At 36.5% G+C, this 20,063-nt stretch overlaps 2 protein-coding genes across 2 annotated transcripts in view; one reads left to right on the top strand and one right to left on the bottom strand.

Annotated features, from left to right (window-relative positions):
• Positions 1-2,186, top strand: part of LOC106135552 (uncharacterized) — a 13,479-nt gene extending 11,293 nt beyond the window's left edge. The window contains exon 19 of the mRNA XM_060950497.1: positions 920-2,186. Within this exon, the coding sequence (XP_060806480.1) occupies positions 920-1,775 (856 nt within the window). The 3' untranslated portion in view covers positions 1,776-2,186. The remainder of the gene's footprint in view (positions 1-919) is intronic.
• Positions 1,801-20,063, bottom strand: LOC106135550 (ankyrin repeat and LEM domain-containing protein 2 homolog). Its single transcript, XM_060950268.1, has 14 exons — positions 19,874-20,063; positions 19,537-19,788; positions 18,586-18,741; positions 11,579-11,742; positions 10,478-10,618; positions 9,567-9,740; positions 8,821-8,973; positions 8,069-8,259; positions 6,332-7,386; positions 5,844-5,965; positions 5,302-5,441; positions 4,695-4,826; positions 3,999-4,134; positions 1,801-3,448 (listed from the first exon to the last, which is right to left on the bottom strand). The coding sequence occupies exons 2-14, from the start codon at positions 19,769-19,771 to the stop codon at positions 3,356-3,358; spliced, it is 2,892 nt and encodes a 963-aa protein (XP_060806251.1). The 5' UTR covers positions 19,772-19,788; positions 19,874-20,063; the 3' UTR covers positions 1,801-3,355.

Raw genomic sequence — 20,063 nt, 5'->3', positions numbered from 1 at the left:
TAATACGGCCAAATGATTCATGTACGTCGTATAAATAGAAATCTCCTACTAAGTTATCTGGAAGTCTTATGTTAAATGAGTCTTTTTTCAAGTTATCCATATTTAAATATTTATTTCTAGCTCTGTACAGAGTATCTTTTTTTGACGCAAATATTGGTATTTCATGTTCTTGACCCTTGAAATCGTGTTTTAAAATATTGTTCTCAAAAATCTTTTGCGCAGAAGTAAAATTGGTGCACACCTCATTCTTACAGTCATCAACAATCAAATCTATTAGGTTGCTTGTAAAATTGGGAGAATCACAGACATGCTTAGCGGGTCTGATAATTTCATTGTTGGCGTTGAGAGTTATTGACGTTCTGCATTCTTGTTGCTTAGAACACCGCCAGTTTGTCGTCCCAGATTTGTTTTTTAAATAGAAATTGTACCTGTATCCCTGATAGAGTAACACCGGTTTATTTTTTTGACTTTTGATGAACTTTATTTCATTATTATTACATTTGAATTGTTCCATATTTATGCCTAAGCAGAGAAACACTAATTAAAGCAAAGTATTTTACCCTCTGAGGCAATAAATAATATGTTTAATCAAAGTTGACGTTTTTCCTGTCAAATAAATGGCCAGCCAGTACCACGTTTTAGGACAAGAATCAATTAAACGCAGTCTTGGTTTTATTGTAGCTGATGTTACTTTTGGATCAAAAATATCGTGAAATGCGAATATGATATTTGATTGAATATGATTTCCTGAGTATTAGCTTTTTTGCAAATATGATGTATTGGGAACATTATGATTCGCGAATATGATATCTAGCTATTATGATATTTTGAGAATATCATATTTTGAGAATGTGCTATTTTGAGATTATAATGTCTTGCTCTTATGATGTTTTGCGAATATCATATACTGCGACTAAAGGAATAAAACAGCAAGAGTTTTGCCAGAATCGTATGAAGTTAATAAAATTAATGTTACAAGAAAAGATAATACATATTTAGAAACGCCCCTTATCGAGTTTCGCAAGTTATATTCTCAGAAACCGCTACCAAGTAAAATAGAACAAACAAAAGCAAAACATACAATAGAAGAAATGAGGTCGAAAAATAACGAGAGAACCGAAATAGACGACAAGAAGGAAATAAAAATTAAAGAAAAGGAATTTTCTAAACATGAAACCGATGAGCTGGAAATATTGAAAGAAAACATCAATAAATTATACAATTTACAAGAACCACCGGAAGTACAAAATATTGAAGAAGGCAAGAGCGAAGAGACGCGTGATGATACAAATTTGTTAAGAATTGAAGTAGAATGCGTTACAGAAACCAACAATTTAAAGCTGAAGGAATGCGAAGCTCAAGATTTATTGCTCGTAGTAAAAAGCCAGGCTGATGCTAGCAAACTTTCCCATTCTGATTTAGGAGACGTTTCGCCACAAATGACTGTCATAGTTAGCCCTAAAGGGAAAATCCCAACTGATGTCGAATTGCAAGATCAAAGCCCGATACCTGTCAGTGAGCAACCGCAGAAATTAGGTAGAGATGATTCAGACGTATTCCAAATTGAAAAGGAATCCGTGCTCTCGCAATTAGAGCGACACGGGGGCTCACAAGATATCGTCGAATCTATTCTAAGTGACCACGAAAGAGTAGACGACTATGCCGACGACTTTTCTGCCGATGTCGACAACTACAATAGTCGCTCCGAATACGACGACAACTCCCCCGTCTCACACCTCAAGACATCGGAAGACGAAAACTTTTGGGATTCTTAAATTACTATAAATGAAACCAATATAATTGAACCAGTCATAATTTATTATAATAATGTCTATTGAATTAAAACGTATCATATAAAACATACATTTACTTTACATTTTTTTCGTTTTCGTTTTGATATAAAAGTACAAACGTTCGTAAATCAGTGCAACATTCCACTTAACAACTTTTTGGCAACATATAACCAGTGTTTCAGTAAAATAGAAGTATGCTACCTGCCTATTTAACTAAATAAAATCTCTTCTCGTAGAGTTGCTATATAAACAAAGTTTAATAATAAATTACAACTCCATGTCTGACATGTCTTCGCCTTACTTATTCGGCGCAAAAATATTGCTTTGCATTATTCACATTAATCGAATAAGACAATAATACTTGTTAAACCAAATGTCAAAAACTATCGCACTTTTTTTTTCGAAAAAACGTTAACCTAACCACCCACGAAACAAATGTCAGCAAGTTATAATTTAATATTATTTAACTGTTCGGGAGTAATTTTTCGTTTTCTTCGTATTTTCCTCTGATCTATATTCTCTACCTGACAACTTATTACTGACCAATAAAAACAATAAAGTCAAACTCAAAACCTATAAATGCTATATACTTTTGTTCGCCTTGACCAACTTTTAAGAAGACATCAATTTTGCCAGGATTTGGACTATTTCGCTGACATCTATCTTATCATCTCTATAGTTGCTCGTGGCGTTCAAAACGGTTATTATAACCCAGTGAAATAAGTTTATTGTCCGTACAAAGTGCCGCTATGAGAATAGCTACCGACTAACAATTAAATTCAATTTAAATTAACGTATCAATTCAATAATATACATACAACCAACATACATCTTGCATACAAATTATAATACAAAAATTGAGATTAATATTACGCAAGAGAAACTGTTTTCGAGCAAATTACAATGTTGAGGCGGCAGTTTCATAATTGTTTTATTTCATAAATAAGCTACGTTCGTAATTATATTCTAAATTCACTTATAAATTGTGCAGTCGACTCAAAATTGTAATTCACTTTGAGAAAATAATTCACAAGAATTGAATATGACAAATAACAGTTGAACTAACTGTTTACATATACAAAATATAGTTAATAATATTTATCAATCATTTAAAATGTTATGTTAAAATTTACTTTATCATATTGTTATACTCAAATCATGTAAATCAATGTCAAAAATAATATTCGTCGTGAAATGTTTGCTTCACGTTTAATCGTTTCATTTTCTCCATAAAGTACATTGTTATAATTATTTAGTTGACAAAAATATGTTACAGTAAATATTGGATATAATCTTAAAGCGCGGACCATATGACTATTCAGAATTTGTATTTATCGAAAAATACTTTATTTAATAATAGTCTAGTATTATCGGCCCGTGGTTTTCATCCAATCTTTAATGGCAGTAATAAATGAGAAAAAAATTAAATGATATAAAAGAATTTGGTTACTCCAAAATTTAATCGAAAATCATGATATTTACTATCGCACATGAGTAACCATAATCTTTTATATATGTTTAAATCTCGCGTCCGTTTATAAAAGTAAGTTATTATATTATGTTTAGAATCCAAAACTGACATTATGGCTGACGTTCTTAGCCGCTAACGCTGAACGCGGAGAGTTGGGGCCAGTTACTCGTAACCAGTTGGATACCTAAAAAAAAGGAGTTACATATGAATTGGGTCGCTATACATATTTAAGTTGAATTCATATGTGAATAAGCAGAGATCGGAAATAAGTGGATTGAATTGGGGTCAATGAACTGAAACGTATATTATTAATATGGACATGCCTCCGGGATTTGTAAATTATTAAGACTTTTTTCCGGAATTTTTACAAGTAGGATGCGGAATATATTAGTGGTAGCTGTTTTCCCCCGACTTCGTTCCGTAAATTGTAGTCCTAAGTTACCCGCGGACAATGTAGTTTACTGTAAGTGTAAGTACTGAAATGGAATCCCGGAAAAGAGGCTTATCCATGTTATGCTTTTTATGGTAATTCATGATGCGAGCACATAAAATCAATCTACCTATTCCGATCTCTGGTAATAAGGCAAAAAAAAATAAACAAAGTCGTGTCAGGCAGAATGGAAGTGGACTTAAGTTATGTAATCTTACGTCAATCTTGTTCTACCATTGAGTTAAACATGTGAATCACTAAGAGACCATCCATCCTTAGATACCTGTATAAATGTGACAGTTACCTGTAGCGGCACACTGCGGCTGTCGTCGCGGGCGTCGCCCCTGGTGGGCGTGGAGCAGTGCGCGGGCCGCGGGCTGGCGGCGGCGCGCGGCGACCAGCACGAGATGCTGTCGTCCGCTAGCGGCGCTGGCTTCCATCTGGAAAACCATTTCATTTATTATAACATACATACATACATACATACATACATATGGTCACGTCTATATCCCTTGTGGGCTAGACAGAGCCAACAGTCTTGAAAAGACTGAATGGCCACGTTCAGCTATTTGGCTTAATGATTTATTATAAATGTACCCAAAAGAAACCAAAATTGAAAAACAAAAATTAGTTAGTTCTAACCGGCTAGCGGCTACATCTATATGTAGATATGTATGTACGTACTGTAAGTGAGACTACACCTAGGTGTAGCCTCACGTAAAAAGTACCTTACGCCTATGTTCTTTATCAAAACCAACTCTATCTCTGTACCAAGATTCATCAAAATCGTTTCAATGGTTTAGTCGTGTTTTCTACCATTTTTTACAGTAAAAAGTATGTACTATACAAGCCTATGTTCTTCTTCAAAGTCAACTCTATCCTGTACCATATACTACTCAGTTTCATCAAAATCGGTTTAGTGTTTTAGACGTATGAACGTAACAGACAAACAGGCAGAGTTACTTTCGCATTAATAATAATATCAGTGATTGATACTCACTTGTTTCTCTCAGTAGGTGAATACAATGCCACCGTGTGTCTCCAGCGGTAGATGTTGGGGAACTGCTCTGTGGTGATGTGACACTGAGAGACTGCCTCGAACACCAGACGGTCCATCTTGGTCGGCTCCTCGCTGGACATAACACATGATTCTTTAAATGGCTTATTATAATTTTAAAATATATATGTATATACTCAAAATCATGTACAAATATGGCCGACAACCCTCTTTATTCACGAACGGTGACAAGGCATAATATCTTATCACCTCTCCCTCTTTCCATTATTCCCGATAACCAAAGAGATAGGCTCTTTTTATCCCTTTGGGATTTTTGCTTTTGTATAGATAAGACATAAGCCTTAACAAGCTTAATAAACAAGACAAGTTACGACACAGAAAACTCAATGAAAGTAGCGTTAAGTTGGTCATGGGTGAATTCCGACAATAGACGTGGTCTTTCATCAAAATAGCAAAACTCTTTGAGCAGTTTAGGTTTTCTCAAATATTGACAAGACTTTTCACCAGAACGTTCCCGATTTGATCAATCTATTCCTTTTTAACTGATATTGAGAATTATATATAACCATGATTCGAGTATTCAACTCACCCGTATATAAAAGGTTCTGCTATGGCTGCGTCGCTGGCCTCGAGCATCTCATCTCTCTCGGAATGCTCCGAGGCGGTGTGGTAAGCCTCCTCATCGTCGTTTTCTGAGTGACACGAAGCAACCGATTCGTCTTCTGATATCTGTGAGGAATAATAAGACATATTGGTTTACAGAAAATTGTCTTTGGTTTTGACTGTTCTCGTCGGAATTTCTGAAAACTCTCTTAATGTTTCCCGTTATTCTTAAGAAACCTGTTTAGTAATTTTCTGGTTCATATGACTTATAGTTTGGCTGTACATTAATCAAACGGACAGCCAGTATTTTTTTCATATAAATATTAGTGATGTATATAGATAGATAGTAGTATGTACATTGACTTTCCCGGGGCTATAAAATGAAGCTGCTTTCAGGTAGTTCGAATTAACTTTTGTAAGCATAATTTGGTATTCAAAAAAAGAAGGAAAAATCACGGCACTCCCCCCTGGGTTAGACGAAGCCTAAATCTACCTATCTGGACTGTATATAGTAATGCGGAGTGTAACCTCAGCGGCGACGAGCTGGCAGTTGGAGACGTCGAGCGTGTAGAGCTGCGCGGGCGCCGAGTCCCCGCCCGGCGAGTTGGCGGCCGCGCACGGCTCGTAGGGCTCCGTGGACTTGCCGTCGCCTGCGAACGGATCCTCGTTAGCATCATTACCATTACGGACGCCTTAGAGATAAGTCTAAGAATGGATAAATTAAAAATAAGTTTGTTTAGGTACACAACAAATTGTAACCTAAACCTATATGATACAATGTATAATAACCAAAAGTATAGGCAACAAATCGAAACATGTGTACATACAGCAAGTTGAAATTTGAACACTTATAACTTTTAAACCTAAGTGATACATAGATAAATATAGTTTGATCTTTCAGATAGTATTACAACTTATGGATTCAGATTCATTTGCCTAAATGTGTATTACCTCATGGTATTTCAAATTGAGAACAAACTGCCTCATATAAAATATAACAACAAATTTCTACTCACCTATATCATGGTCGAACGTAAGCCGCCTTATAAAACTATCGCTCTTCGGACTAGTCGACAGAATCGACCTGTTTTTCCTAAACGACGTATTCTTCTTACTATTCCTCTCGAACGCTTCTATCTTCCAATCGCACCGACACTTCGCCGCGTTCTCCCAAATCTCCGTACATTCCACCTCCGATATGGCCGGCCCTTTTGTCGTGTCAGCCTCCAACTCCTCACATATAAAACTAGCTAAACACCTAACATGACCGTCGATCACATAAGTCACTTTCACTTTACTAAAGCCCCTGTAAGACGCTGGTTTCCTTTCATCGTCCGAACTGAAAATATCGTCATTCGGACATCTCAATTTGACCAAAAACTCGACTAAATTGTTTATATCGTCGAGATCTGTAGTCTGTTGCTTCAGTTTAAAAACAACTAGTTGCGCTAAGCGTGAGTGAATCAAGGCGAAATCAATTTTTTTAAATCTTTCATCGTCCATGTACGTAAATATGGTGTGCTGTAAATGTTTTGCTTCGCTTTTTAACGATTCGCCCGCCACCTCTGGTTCAGCGGATAGTGAAAACACCAGCGCATCGGCTATTCGTTTGGCGAATACTTGGCACGTTCTTTCTATACACAAAAGTTGATTAACAGTATGGTTTATCACAGGCGAGGGTTCTGTTCCGTTTGTCACAGTAGACTTCATACTTGGCTGTCTACAAAGCCTTTGTCTAAGCGGGTCAGTTTTCCTCCAATGAGGCGGTCTGTCTGACGATATTTTGCACGTTTTCAACGCGACACATAGTTCAGACATCGGGCTCATGTTATCTTTGATTGGACTTGACTGGGAGATATTTCCTAGACTCAATCTTGAGAATACCAATTCCTCAGGAGAATGCTGGGACTGCATGCAACTGTCACTATATGCGAACGAACATGCTCCCTCGTATTTGTTTCTGAGATAGTTTTCTAGTAGAGCAAGCCCTTCCAGCGTTCGTAGGTCAGTGAACGTGTCAAGGAACGGCCAGTATTCCTTCCACCCAACTTTCATTTCTTCAGCTAAGTCTCTGAAACAATAAAATAATTATAAGTTGATATTTCACATTGATTTACAAAAATATTAAAAGCAGGTTTTTAAAAATTTACATACATACATACATACATACATATCGTCACGTCTATATCCCTTGCGGGGTAGACAGAGCCAACAGTCTTGAAAAGACTGAATGGCCACGTTCAGCTATTTGGCTTAATGATAGAATTGAGATTCAAATAGTGACAGGTTACTAGCCCATCGCCTAAAAAAGAATCCCAAGTTTGTAAGCCTATCCCTTAGTCGCCTTTTACGACATCCATGGGAAAGAGATAGAGCGGTCCTATTCTTTTTTGTATTGGTGCCGGCCACACGGCAAAAAATTTCTTTGACATTATATTGTTATTTATTTCTTGCTTATACACTATTTAAAATTACCCTAGCTTAGAAGATAGTTCTTTCATAATTGGTCATAACTACGGTGGTATTACTACTTTATTTTATCCAATATTAGCCTAGGTATTTGTTTGCGTCTGCAAGTCTGAGTCTTGTACCTAATCTTATACCTTACAATCCTTAATACATCTCTTTGAAGCGGAAGGTAGGGCGTTTTCGATCCTCACAACTGTTGATTGTATTGTTTTCCCCGGTAATAACAGTGCTTCTTAGCAGTATGCATGTATGTATGATCGCCTTCACTGTTTCTCTGAACCTACCTCCCCACAGCTTCCAACCCCTTGGTCATCTCCCCGAGGCGGAAGGCGGGCGGCCGCAGCCTGCCCAGGCGGGGCGCTCCGCGGGGCGGCGTCTTCCAGCGGCGGCGGAAGCTCTCGGCGTCGTCGGCCTCCATGGGGCCCGCGAACGCGCGGATCTCGTAGCGGGCCGTCAGCGGGTCGCGGTTTATGTCCTGAAACAATTCATTAATTTATTGTTTGTTTGTTTGTAAATTCTTTATTGCACATTAAATAAATATAACAAAAATAAAACAGTCATTGGATATAGAAGAATATGTAAAATGGCGGCTTTTTATTTTGGTTGACCCAATCCCAATTGGGATTTCTTCCAGTCAACCAAAATAAAAAGGAAAATCCATTATCAAAGAGGCAGCGCAGATTAAAAGCATTGAGGATGCGTTTATTAGTGTTTTTTTTGTAAATTATCCGAAGTCGGTTGTAGATAAACCTGACACACTTTGTTTGTTCGCACAGACCTTGCACGAGATGAACAGTTGGAAAAATAATCGTTAATAAAAAATCATACTGATAACTTAATATCATTTGTTCATATTTATTTTTTCAAGCTACTATCAGAAATAATGTATAATTCGTATGCATTTGTATCAAGCAGTCCCTGGAACCCAAAAACGAAGCAGTTGAGACAGGGACTAGAAACTCTATGATAAGAATGAGAAAAATGTGGACTATGCAACTGGAAATACTATAATGCAACAAATGGTGGTATGACTCACAGGTGGGTCCGCGGGAGTGAAAGGTCTCCCGATGGTGGGCACTTCGCTGCCGTCTTCACTGTGAAGGACGGGCACGTAGTATCGCTGTTGGAGCATGGACCTGATGCGGTCGCTCGTCTCGGGGCTGGCGTTCGATGTCCGTTTGCAGATTATCTGGAATTAAATAAGAACAATAACACATTATATTGAATCACACAATATCTCTTGCGATTATCTAGTATTTTTGTTCAAACAGATACATATATCACATATTTATGTCACGATTAGAAAATAGTTATTGAATAATTTTGATACACTAGCTCTTGACGAAGTTATGTTCTTATTGGTGGGTATCAGGAATTTGTCCTTAAAAATTTGTAAATGCAAAACTGACGTTATTTTTAGGGAAAGCTAGTTTTATAAATATACTTCGCTTAATACATCGATTTAAGCAAACATCTGTCGTTATAGCACAATCAATTGTGTTCGTTTTTTACTCTTCAGATACATTTCTGCGTTTCTCTCAACAATTCAACAAGTCAAGTTACCTTGCCAAAGGTAACTTTTCATACTGATTTAAGTCTTGGATTAGTATGAGTTGAGTAAGTATAATAGGATACAATATAAACATATTGGCGCTAGCTTAATTTGAGCGAATATAGGTTTTTATCCTTACCAATCCTGCATCATGGTCAAAAGCCTCCTCCTACAGTGACGATATTAACAGGACTAAGTCTAATAGAATTATTACATTAATATTTCCTTACATCTTTAGCCTGCTCGCCGTATTTGTTGACAGCGGCGCGGTTGCACTGCGGGAACGAAGTGAGCACATCGACGACTTCCACGGCTCCGAACTTGGCCGCGAAGTGAAGAGGCGTCTCGTTCATCGACTTGTCCGGCGTGTTGAGGTAGCGGTCTAGGAGGATCGCTGCGAATTCCTGGAATTAATGAAAAATCATTAGTTAAAAAAAAGGGTAGAATATAACTTTGAGAAGCCCTGTCTATTCAGTCGTTCACTCTTGACAGAGTGGTGGTGGTTTTATGACGATGCGTCTTCTTTGGATGATGCCGCCCCAGCGATGAGCCTCCATTTGTTGCGGAGCTAGCCAGTCTTAAATTCCTTCTGATAACAATTGGAATTCCTCTAAAAAGTCTTGACCGCCTCTGTGGCGCAGCGGTAGTGCGCGTGTCTGTGACACTGGGTTCGAATCCCGGCCAGTGCACGATGAGAAACGAACTTTCTCTGATTGGTCTGGGTCTCGGATGTTTATCTTCGTAATTTTTTATTATAAAAATAGTATCTTCGAGTTAGTGTCCCGAATTTACTTCGAGGCTTCCAACTCATTCTGTTTAATCTGTGCTGTATAAATTTATTTCTATATTACATATATACTTTGGATGTCCATCAAGTCAAGTGCCCACTTTCGTTTTCCAAGTTTTCAAAGGGACCATCACTTTCTACTTTTTATTGGACATATTTCAACTAAAAAGGCGTACAAGGCGACTAAAGGATAGGCTTATAAACTTGGCATTCTTCTTTTAACCCTATCACTTTCTTTAAGACCGTTGACTATATGTATGTATGTATATTACATCTAATTTTATCATATCCTATACTCATCCTCTTATTAAACAAATCTTTTATATTCTGAGCTTGTTATTATACGGGTCTTACCTTACAAGAGTCAGGATCCGCGTCAGCACCATACAGGGTCTGCACGAAGGCCGGGTCGCCGACGGTCGTGAGAATCATATTGCACATCTCAGCGTTGCAAGACTTCGCCGCTACGTGCATCGCGTTATATCTTGTGCCCTCCTGTGAATTGTATACATGCTATTTAGCTAAATGGAATAATTTGAAGTCACCCGAACAAATATGTATTATAAAATTTTTGACGCTTCGGAAGCGGCAGTAAACTTAGTTTGAAGTAATTTTTAAGTCAATCAATGCTGTGAAACCAAAAAGATATTACAATTAGTAAGTGATATGAAGTGTCCAATAATACCTAATTAATAAGTTTTGAATTTTGCAGTGTTGTGGTTTAGAATAGGACCACTCCACATCAGTCTCATGAATGTCGTAAAAAGCTACCATGGGATGGCTTATCAAATTGGTATTTTCTTGTAGGCGATGGGCTAGTTATCTGTCACTTTTGTAATCTAAATTCATCATTAAGTTATACAGCTGAATGTAGCCTGTCTTTTCAAGACTGTTGGCTCTATCTACCCCGCAAGGGATATAGACGTGATTATATGTAGGTACATATGTATGTACCAACATATTGTAATATTACAGAAGATCGGTACCCTTTGGTTGCCCTTATAACTAGGTGTTTATTATAATCAAGCCAAATAGCTGAACGTGGCCATTCAGTCTTTTCAAGACTGTTGGGTCTGTCTTCTCCGCAAGGGACATAGACGTGACCTTATGTATGTATGTTATTATAATTTGGTAACCAATGCCTTGAGGCTGATTTTGCTGTGATAGGTGATATAACGTGACTCCAAGTTCCGAGCTGAGTGCGCTAGTGTATTCCTAGTGCTTCTGATATTTCTACAGATATTTTCAATCTCTCTCGGACCTAAGTAGCCTCATTGACGTTTCAGAAGGTCACAGTGTACTAATCAAGAACCAAATATTGTATATATATATATTATATCATTCATTGTTTTCAAAAAATCAAAATCAAAATGTTTCATTTTCTGTAACAGATAATGGTCTAATAACTAGGCGTTGGAGTCTCCTTTTAAGCTATCAAAATGTTTTAATACTCACGTGCATAATAGAGGGTGTGTTACCACTGCTGACAAGGAACCGAGGGTTCTCCCACACTCTCTCTCGAACCTTCGCGATGTTTCCACCTTCAATGGCTTTCCGGAGGGCCACCATGTCCTGAGGCGATGGAGCCTTGAAGGGGTACGGCTTCTCGCCGACCAAAGCTATAATAAAGATAAAAAGGCATGTTAAGTCTTATGTAAAGGACAAAAGCTTATTATTAACTTAAAGACAGACAGCTGTAGAACAATCACGTTATTTCATACGAAGACCTATTTTGTGTAGGTCGTGTTATCGCCTCTGAGCAAGAGGCAACGGGTTCGAATACCGATCAGGGATACTTGAATTGACACTAACTCTTTTATATAATCACGTCTATATCCCTTGTGGGGTAGACAGAGCAAGCAGCAGTCTTGAAAGACTTACAGGCCACGTTCAGCTGATTGGCTTAATGATGGACTTGAGATTCAAATAGTGACAGGTTGCTAGCCCATCGCCAATAAGAAGCTTATAAGTATATCCCTTAGTCGCCTTTTACGACACCCATGTGAAAGAGATGGAGTGGTCCTATTCTTTTTATTTCTATTGGTGCCGGGAACCAAACGACACTTGATCACGATCAAAGGACGCACCCCTGAGAGGTGAGGGCGTAACCGGTATGAAGAAGATTACATCATCTCTATAACTAAAAACAAAATGAAACGAAATAACTTTGTCCTTATTAAATAATCGAATTAACTACTAATACATTAGGCATCGTGAGCATTAATTTCCTAACTAAGTACATGTAATTAATGAAAGCTATAAGTGTTTTTAAACGAACGCAAATGGGCAAATAGTTTTAAGGTAATTACAGAACCAGACGGAAAATATTACAAATTAGCTGTGCCCGCAACTTCGTCCGCATGGAATAGTTATTTTGGGCATCATTGAAGCCCTCAAAGATGAATTATTTTCGCCGTTTTTTTCTCATTTTCCATTATTTCTTCGCTCCTAATAATTGCAACATGATGTTATATAGCTTTCCTCGATAAATGGTCTATTCAACGCAAAAATAATTTTGTAATAGAATTAAAATATAACCAGTGGTTCCTAAGATAAACGCGTTCAAACAAACTCTTCAGCTTTATATTACTATAGATGACATACATACATAAAATTACGCCTCTTCCGCAGAGGTAGACAGAGACTACATTTTTCCACTTGCCACGATCCCTGCATACCTCTTTCGCCGCGCCCACATTCACAACTCTCTTTTAAATTGCTATGAGAGAAAGGTTAGATAAAACATAAAATATAATATAATGCCGTGTGGTTGCCGGCACTTTAGAATACGACCACTTCAAACCTTCATCATCATTGATGTCGTAAAAGGCGACAAAGGGAAAGACTTAAAAACTTGGGATTCTTCTTGTAAGCGATTGGTTAACAACCTGTCACTATTGGACATGGCCTTTTAATCTTGTCAAGACTGTTGGTTCTGACTACCCCGTAAGGGATATAGACTTGACAATATGTAGGTATGTTTCGAAGTTCGGTACAGTGGTCTTAAAAAAATATCCATTAGAAGAAACGAGATCATTATACATAGTATTAATTTATTGTATGTGTACGGTCAATTTAATTTTAAAGTTAGGGGACGGTCGGGCAACGCGGGCCCCTTAAGGTTTATCAATCAAAATCTTTGTAAATGAATAGAATTTTATTAAAAAACAAAAACATAACGAAACTTTGCCTCTTTGGCTATCACAATCATCAGTGAAAATGAACTAAACAATCATCATAATTAAGTAATATCAGTTTAAAAAAAATAATCTAAAAACCCGTTTTGCCCTTAGGGGGTCGGTAAAACGGGTACCCTAAGCGGGCAAAAAGAATATGGTATATAATTTAATCTATTAATCAAAACAGATGTCACAAAAGTACGATCCATGTCCACTATAAGAAGAACATGATTCATGAGACCATTCTTGACATTGTGAGCACTGGATCCAGTCCTCTGTAGGAGGACTTTCGTATTTTTCTCTGCATATAAGCTTTCAAGTAAATCGTAGAACCTGTTGACAGCTGGCCTATTAAATGCTTGTAATCTGGCTATGGACGTAGATTCTGGTGTTCTCAGTACTATTTCAGGATGCCTCATTTTAAAGTTTTTGAACCATTGCTTTCCTGCAGTATTATTTTTGAACGGTGTTTGCTTATTTTTGCGCTTAGCAAATTCACCAACCAATCGCAAAAATTCAGACCTAGTAAGTCCGTAAAATAGAGAATCTAGAGACTTTAGATGCTGAACTAACTCTAGCTCTTCATCATTTGTAAATATAGATTTGAACCTACCGAGACTCTTGACAGAAGAACCTGTTTTCATGCGTCGCTGTAAAACACTGTAGGATATTCCATATTTAGTGGCAGCACCTTTTATTGAGGTTTTTTTTGCCTCATTCATTGCTTCTCTTAGCGTACTCTCCGACCAAGATGTTCTCTCAGTTTTTCTTTTATAATTGTACACCATCTGAAATAGAGATGATCAATTAAAGCCATGCTTTAAACCAAAAATATTAAGCGGGCAAAAATGGTACTACCCGTTTTGCCCGGACCCGTTTTGCCTTCCACCCCCTGTCTGAGCCCACACCTCAAAACCATTTACAAATATTTTTTATTTTAGTATGATGAACTCGTATTTGATAGTACCTACACATGCCAAACTTAAACGCGATGTATATTCATTCACAGTAAGCTTCACATAAATTGTAAAAATAGAGTGTACTTACGTTGCAAATATTGTATTTTTTTGGCGCGAAAACATGTACAGCTCCCAGTGCACTCATAAAAGTTAATATATTTTTAAATAGTTTCACAGTAGGATAAAGATTAACTTTAAATCTAGAAATAGATTTAAAGAGAAAATCATTGTTTTCAGTCAAGTTCAGGTGAAGGTCACCCGGCCTATGTCTTGCGTCAAACTTGTTTATGACGAAGACTGACTGAAAAGCAATCCTACAATAATCATAATATTTGTAAAACACGATCCCCATTTGTTTATTGCTTTCCGGAAAAATTATACCATATTTTTATACGGGCTAGCAACCTGTCGCTATTTGAATCTTAATTCTAAGCCAAACAGCTAAATGTAGCCTATCAGTTTTTTCAAGTCTGTTAGCTTTGTCTCCCCGAAATGGATACACATAGGTAAAGTAAGTAATCAAAACGATCGTACTTTTTCTGTGATTCAAGAAATTATTCATCGTCATTCTGGTAGCCCGTGTAGTGTGGTAGTGCCGTGTGGTTCCCAGCACCAATACAAAAAAAGAATAGGATCACTCCATCTCTTTCCCGTGGATGTCGTAAGAGGCGACTAAGGGATATGCTTACAATCTTGAGATTCTTTTTAAGGCGATGGGCTAGCAACCTGTCACTATTTGAATCTCAATTCTATCATTAAGCCAAATAGCTAAACGTGGCCATTCAGTATTTTCAAGACTGTTGGCTCTGTCTACCCCGCAAGGGATATAGACGTGACCATATGTATGTATGTATGTCATTCTGGTATTTTGGACCGGTTACATCCGTGGAGCTTACTAGGGACTCTTCCTAGGGCCAGTCTGATTACACGTATGATCCAAAAGTAGGAAGGGTCTTGGTTATTGCTATCATTGTGACTACTGCCTTACCACCGCCAACTCAAAAATTGATTAATTTGATCATGGTTTTATTTGCCAAAATTTCCTCAATATTTTTAACCTTACCGTATTTGAAGTAACAAACAATTCAGTATATTAAAGAAAGACGGTTTAAATCGTAGGCTTACTATAAGACCTAGAAAATTATCGATCGAAATAGGTAAAAGCAATAAAAGAATCGTAAACAACACACGCTCGGGGTAATTACATTTTTATTCTCTTAGATATAGGGTTTCAAATTGTATGACAAGAAATATGAACTGACCATGTGACTAATATAGCAATTTGTGAATGTCAACATACGGATTGGTATTCGGAGCACCTAGTTATAATGATTAAGATAGGATATATACATAAAAACACGTCTCTTTCCCGAAGGGGTAGGCAGAGACTACATTTTTTCACTTGCCACGATCTTTCGCTTTATTCAATAGCTTTTTATGCAAACTCCTCGGTTTCGGGTACTCTTGACCTTAACTTTTGGCCAGTACTTTAATCATCTCAATTGCATTCTCATATAGTTGTTTCAAATACTCTTACAAATAAGGGCTTGGTAGTTTTTGATCGATTTATTTTTAATGCTTTTTGTTCTTGAAACGCCTCCTACGTGACGGAAACTAAGTAGCCAAACCAAAATCGTTTTTATGATATATTTTACTATTTTACTATTAATAAAAAATGCATTTGATAAATGTAATATTCTAGGTAGGTAGTTTTTTTATTCACGAACTGAATTCTGTTGGTAATGACCGTGAGGTAGTTTAAATATTGAGAAAAACTATGTTTATTAAACTTTAAGTTGTTCGATTATTTCACTTCTATACATGAACGACATGACTAATTTATTTATTTTCCTTAATCTAGACTTCTAGCGCGAGGTGTCATATCGCTAAAGGTCGTATTTAATTCGTATATCTATCTCGCTCGCACGTGAATGGCATGACGTAAAATCACACCATTTTATTGAGGAGACGTGTTCGACAGTGAAAAGATTTAGCATTGAACGTTTCGTTCCACTGATTGCTTTTCTTCCCGCGAAAATTATTAAAATTAAAATTTTTCATTTTCATTTTTTTCATCATTAAGTCAAGCAGCTGAAAGTGCGGCCTTTCAGTCTTTTCGAGACTGTTGACTCCACGGAACACAAGAGATTAAGTACATCTGTGTTCTGTGGTTGGCTCAGACTTCTCCGTAAGGGATGAAGTTGATTGTGTGTAGATGTGCATGTACGAGTATATTGAACTGTTTCGTTGCTCCAATTGCCTTTATTCCTGCGCAGATTCAATTGAGAAAAATAAACTTATTAATTTTAGGTTATTCTTTCAGTAATGGGCTAGCAACCTGTGACTATGTAATTTAATAACGCATGACCTGCCCACATAGCATCACACGAAGCCGTTTTTGTCTAATTTTTTATAAATCTTTAAATATAACGATTATGACAATATCCGTTCCATATCTTTTTAATCTGCAAAACTCCGTTTCGTATCTTTTTAATTTTGCGACAGTTCCCTTAAAATCAATTGTGATGTACGGTCAACATCATATCAACCTACGTAAATTCGCCTTTATTACCCCATTGTACAAAGCTATATGTACAAACAATAGTGCTGGTATCTAAACAAACGATTACGCAATGTTTGACAACTAATTTGAATAGGATTGAAAATGCCATAATAATGTTTGATAAACGATAATTATAATCACATTATGATAATAAGAATATGTGTGGTTCCCGGCACCAATATAAAAAAAGAATAGGACTACTACTACCAATATAAAAAAAGAATAAGCCTTTTCATCAGACGCCTTTTACGACATCCATGGGTAAGAGCCATTACTTTTCCATGGATGTCGTAAAAGGCGTCTGAGGAATAGGCTTAATAACTTGGGATTCTTCTTTTAGAGGATGAGTTAACAACATGTGACTATTTGAATCTCAATTCTATCATTTAATCCTAACAGCTGAATGTGGTCTTATCAGACTTTCAAGACTGATGGCTCTGTCTATCCCGCGAGGGATATAGACGTGATTATATGAATGAATTATAATAATAAATTAGATGTTCTGTATAATACCTAGACTAATATACTACCGCAATTTCTACTAAAGATACTAAAGACTAATACCAGAAAAAAAAAATCATTACAATTTGAGACTATGTTATCCAGCAAAACAAATATTCAATTATTTATGATATGCACTGAAGAGTGTGAATGATAAGGTTGAACTGGGAAGAGGAAGAACAATATACATACTTTGATCAAATTGGAAACTGAAGAGAAAAGAGTTATAAAAATGAATGAAGAGAAATAAGTATATGTATTGTATCTTCAGAGATACATTTTTACACGGAGTAGTGGACAGCCACTCCTCCAGGCAAGAGGCGTGATTTGATGTATATATTATGTACAATGTGGTGGCCACTTTTTACAGACAGAATTACTTTTAAACAGCCTAATTACTTCTAAATATTTTATTCTCAATGTTAAATACTGATTAGAAATAGTGGTGTGACTTTTTGGAACACTGCCTGATATTAATAAACAACTAAACAGTTGCCTATTTATGAATTTTTTTATCTACTTACAAATTTATCTATTTTTGTCTCAGGATTTATGGGGGATTTCCCAGAAATCATGTGATACAGAAAATTATTCTCTATGGTATATACTGTATCACATGACAGTGATAAATAAGGGGATTCCCATATGGGAATCCACTTATTTGTCACTCATACTGTTACTGATACTGCATTGCATTTTTAATTTCAAATTTTAAAAGCTTACTATGTAAAAGCAAAGCAGTTACTAGTTTGATAATAATATCTTTACCATGGATGTCGTAAAAGGAGACTGGGATAAGCTTATAAACTTGGGATTCCTCTTGTAGGTGATGGTCTAGCAACCTATCGTCTTTTTAAGACTGTTGGCTCTGTCTACTCCACAAGGCATATGAATGTGAGTAAAGTATATAATAATGATTCAAGTGATCAGTGAATATTAACGAAACAAATAAATTTGTTTTAAAATTATCATGTTTACTAATGAATTCACTCAATTAAAATAATGCCATCAATCCATTATGTATCCATTAAGATAGGTCAAAAAAATAATAAATGCAAAATGTATAAAAAAGAGCTTTTGCTTTTATGTTTTTGTTGACAATGTCAACAGATAAATTCAATAACTTATGGACCAATTAGATTAAATTTGGAAAAGAGAAAGCCTCCTTCAAAAAATTTCATAGTTTGAAGAGAAACAAATATAGAAAATTTCAAATAAATTTACAATCTTGAAGGAAAAGATATAAATAATATAACTTACAGTTATCATTCCCATCAACAGTGTCAACAGGCTCGGCGCCTCGCAACGCAAAGGAGACCGCATCCTGTCTGTTCTGGAACGCTTTGAATCGTGCTAACTTGTAGCGACGCACCAGCTCCAGGGCTTCTGACTTGTTCTTGTATACATGCAGGGCTTCTGAAATTAAAGAGTAGTTGAATAAAACAAAAATAAACAATAAAAGCAATAACTGAATGTGGCATTTCAGTCATTTCAATACTGTTAGCTCTGTCTACCGCGCAAGGGATATAGACGTTACCATATGTATGTATGTAAAAGGAATAACAAAATAGGGCAACGGGATTATGATCAAAGACACGTTGCTGGTAGAACATGGTGGAGAATGGCAAGTGTTAGGTAAGAATGGAATAGACTGGAGATTGTCTTTGTAGACTGGAAAAAGATTTAAAAAAATTGCAATACACAAAATATTTGAAATGTTAAGAATTGTACTCTCAGTACAGGCTTATTTATTTATGTATGTTTTATAAAGTATGAAATGATCAAAGATTGTAACATCCTAAGTCATGGTCTAAGTTGATAAGATGCTATGAAACTTAAAAAGTTATTTAGGCTTTAGACACTAGTAGTAAGAAAGCATTGGAGTTAGGAAAAAACATGTAGCTTAATTATTATGTCAAGACACGAGGTTATAGAAATAATTTTTGCAGACTCTATGGCATGGAAGCCAAGTGAGAATGCTTTGAATAAGACATTATAAAAAGAGAGTACCAAGAAATACCAATGCAGATTCAGTACTATAATGAAATCTTTTTAAAAGTTTGACAGACAAAAGTTAGCCTATTCAAATTATTAACATATACCTTAAATACACAAAACAAAGGGAAGATGCAAAACTAGCAGACTGACCTATTTACTAATATCTTATCTCAGACCATTTGTTATGAATGATAAGAAGAGGCAATGACTTACCTTCATCTGGGCCTTTCTTAATTTCACAAGGTATGTAGACTCCGTAATATGTCGTAGGCGGTTCCGTATTTGTAGGACTCTCCGGAGCTGGGTTTCTTTTTAGGGAATCGAAACGAAGCAACCTGCTGAACAAACTTATCGCTCCGTCTTTCTTGTCCGTCGGCGAAAGCGATATCTCATCCTTCATCCCTCCAAAATTCTTGTTACACTCAGGTATTATCACGGCCTTCGACATTTTGCCAATATCGCCTCCTAAAAATGGTAAACAAAATAGTCCTGTTTTGTTTATGACGCAGGTAGGCACAGCAGTTATTTTTACAACCTGCAAGTAGCTCACCTTATTACGAGGCTGTCATAAAACCATGGTCGTAAATTGAATGTCAATTTTAAATTTACATCAGCACATATCGAAATGTTATGAATTGTATCAGTGAATAAAACACGGGCGTACTGTGTTTGCAACAGAAAATTGAAAATGCGTCTGACGAACGGATGGATGACGTTTTGACAAACTCTTGACGTTTTAT

The sequence above is a fragment of the Amyelois transitella genome, chromosome 21, assembly GCF_032362555.1.
Source record: "Amyelois transitella isolate CPQ chromosome 21, ilAmyTran1.1, whole genome shotgun sequence".
NCBI classification, from domain to species: Eukaryota; Metazoa; Arthropoda; class Insecta; order Lepidoptera; family Pyralidae; genus Amyelois; species Amyelois transitella.
The sequence above is the reverse complement of the archived record's forward strand: the minus strand, read 5'-3'. Positions and strand labels throughout refer to the sequence as shown.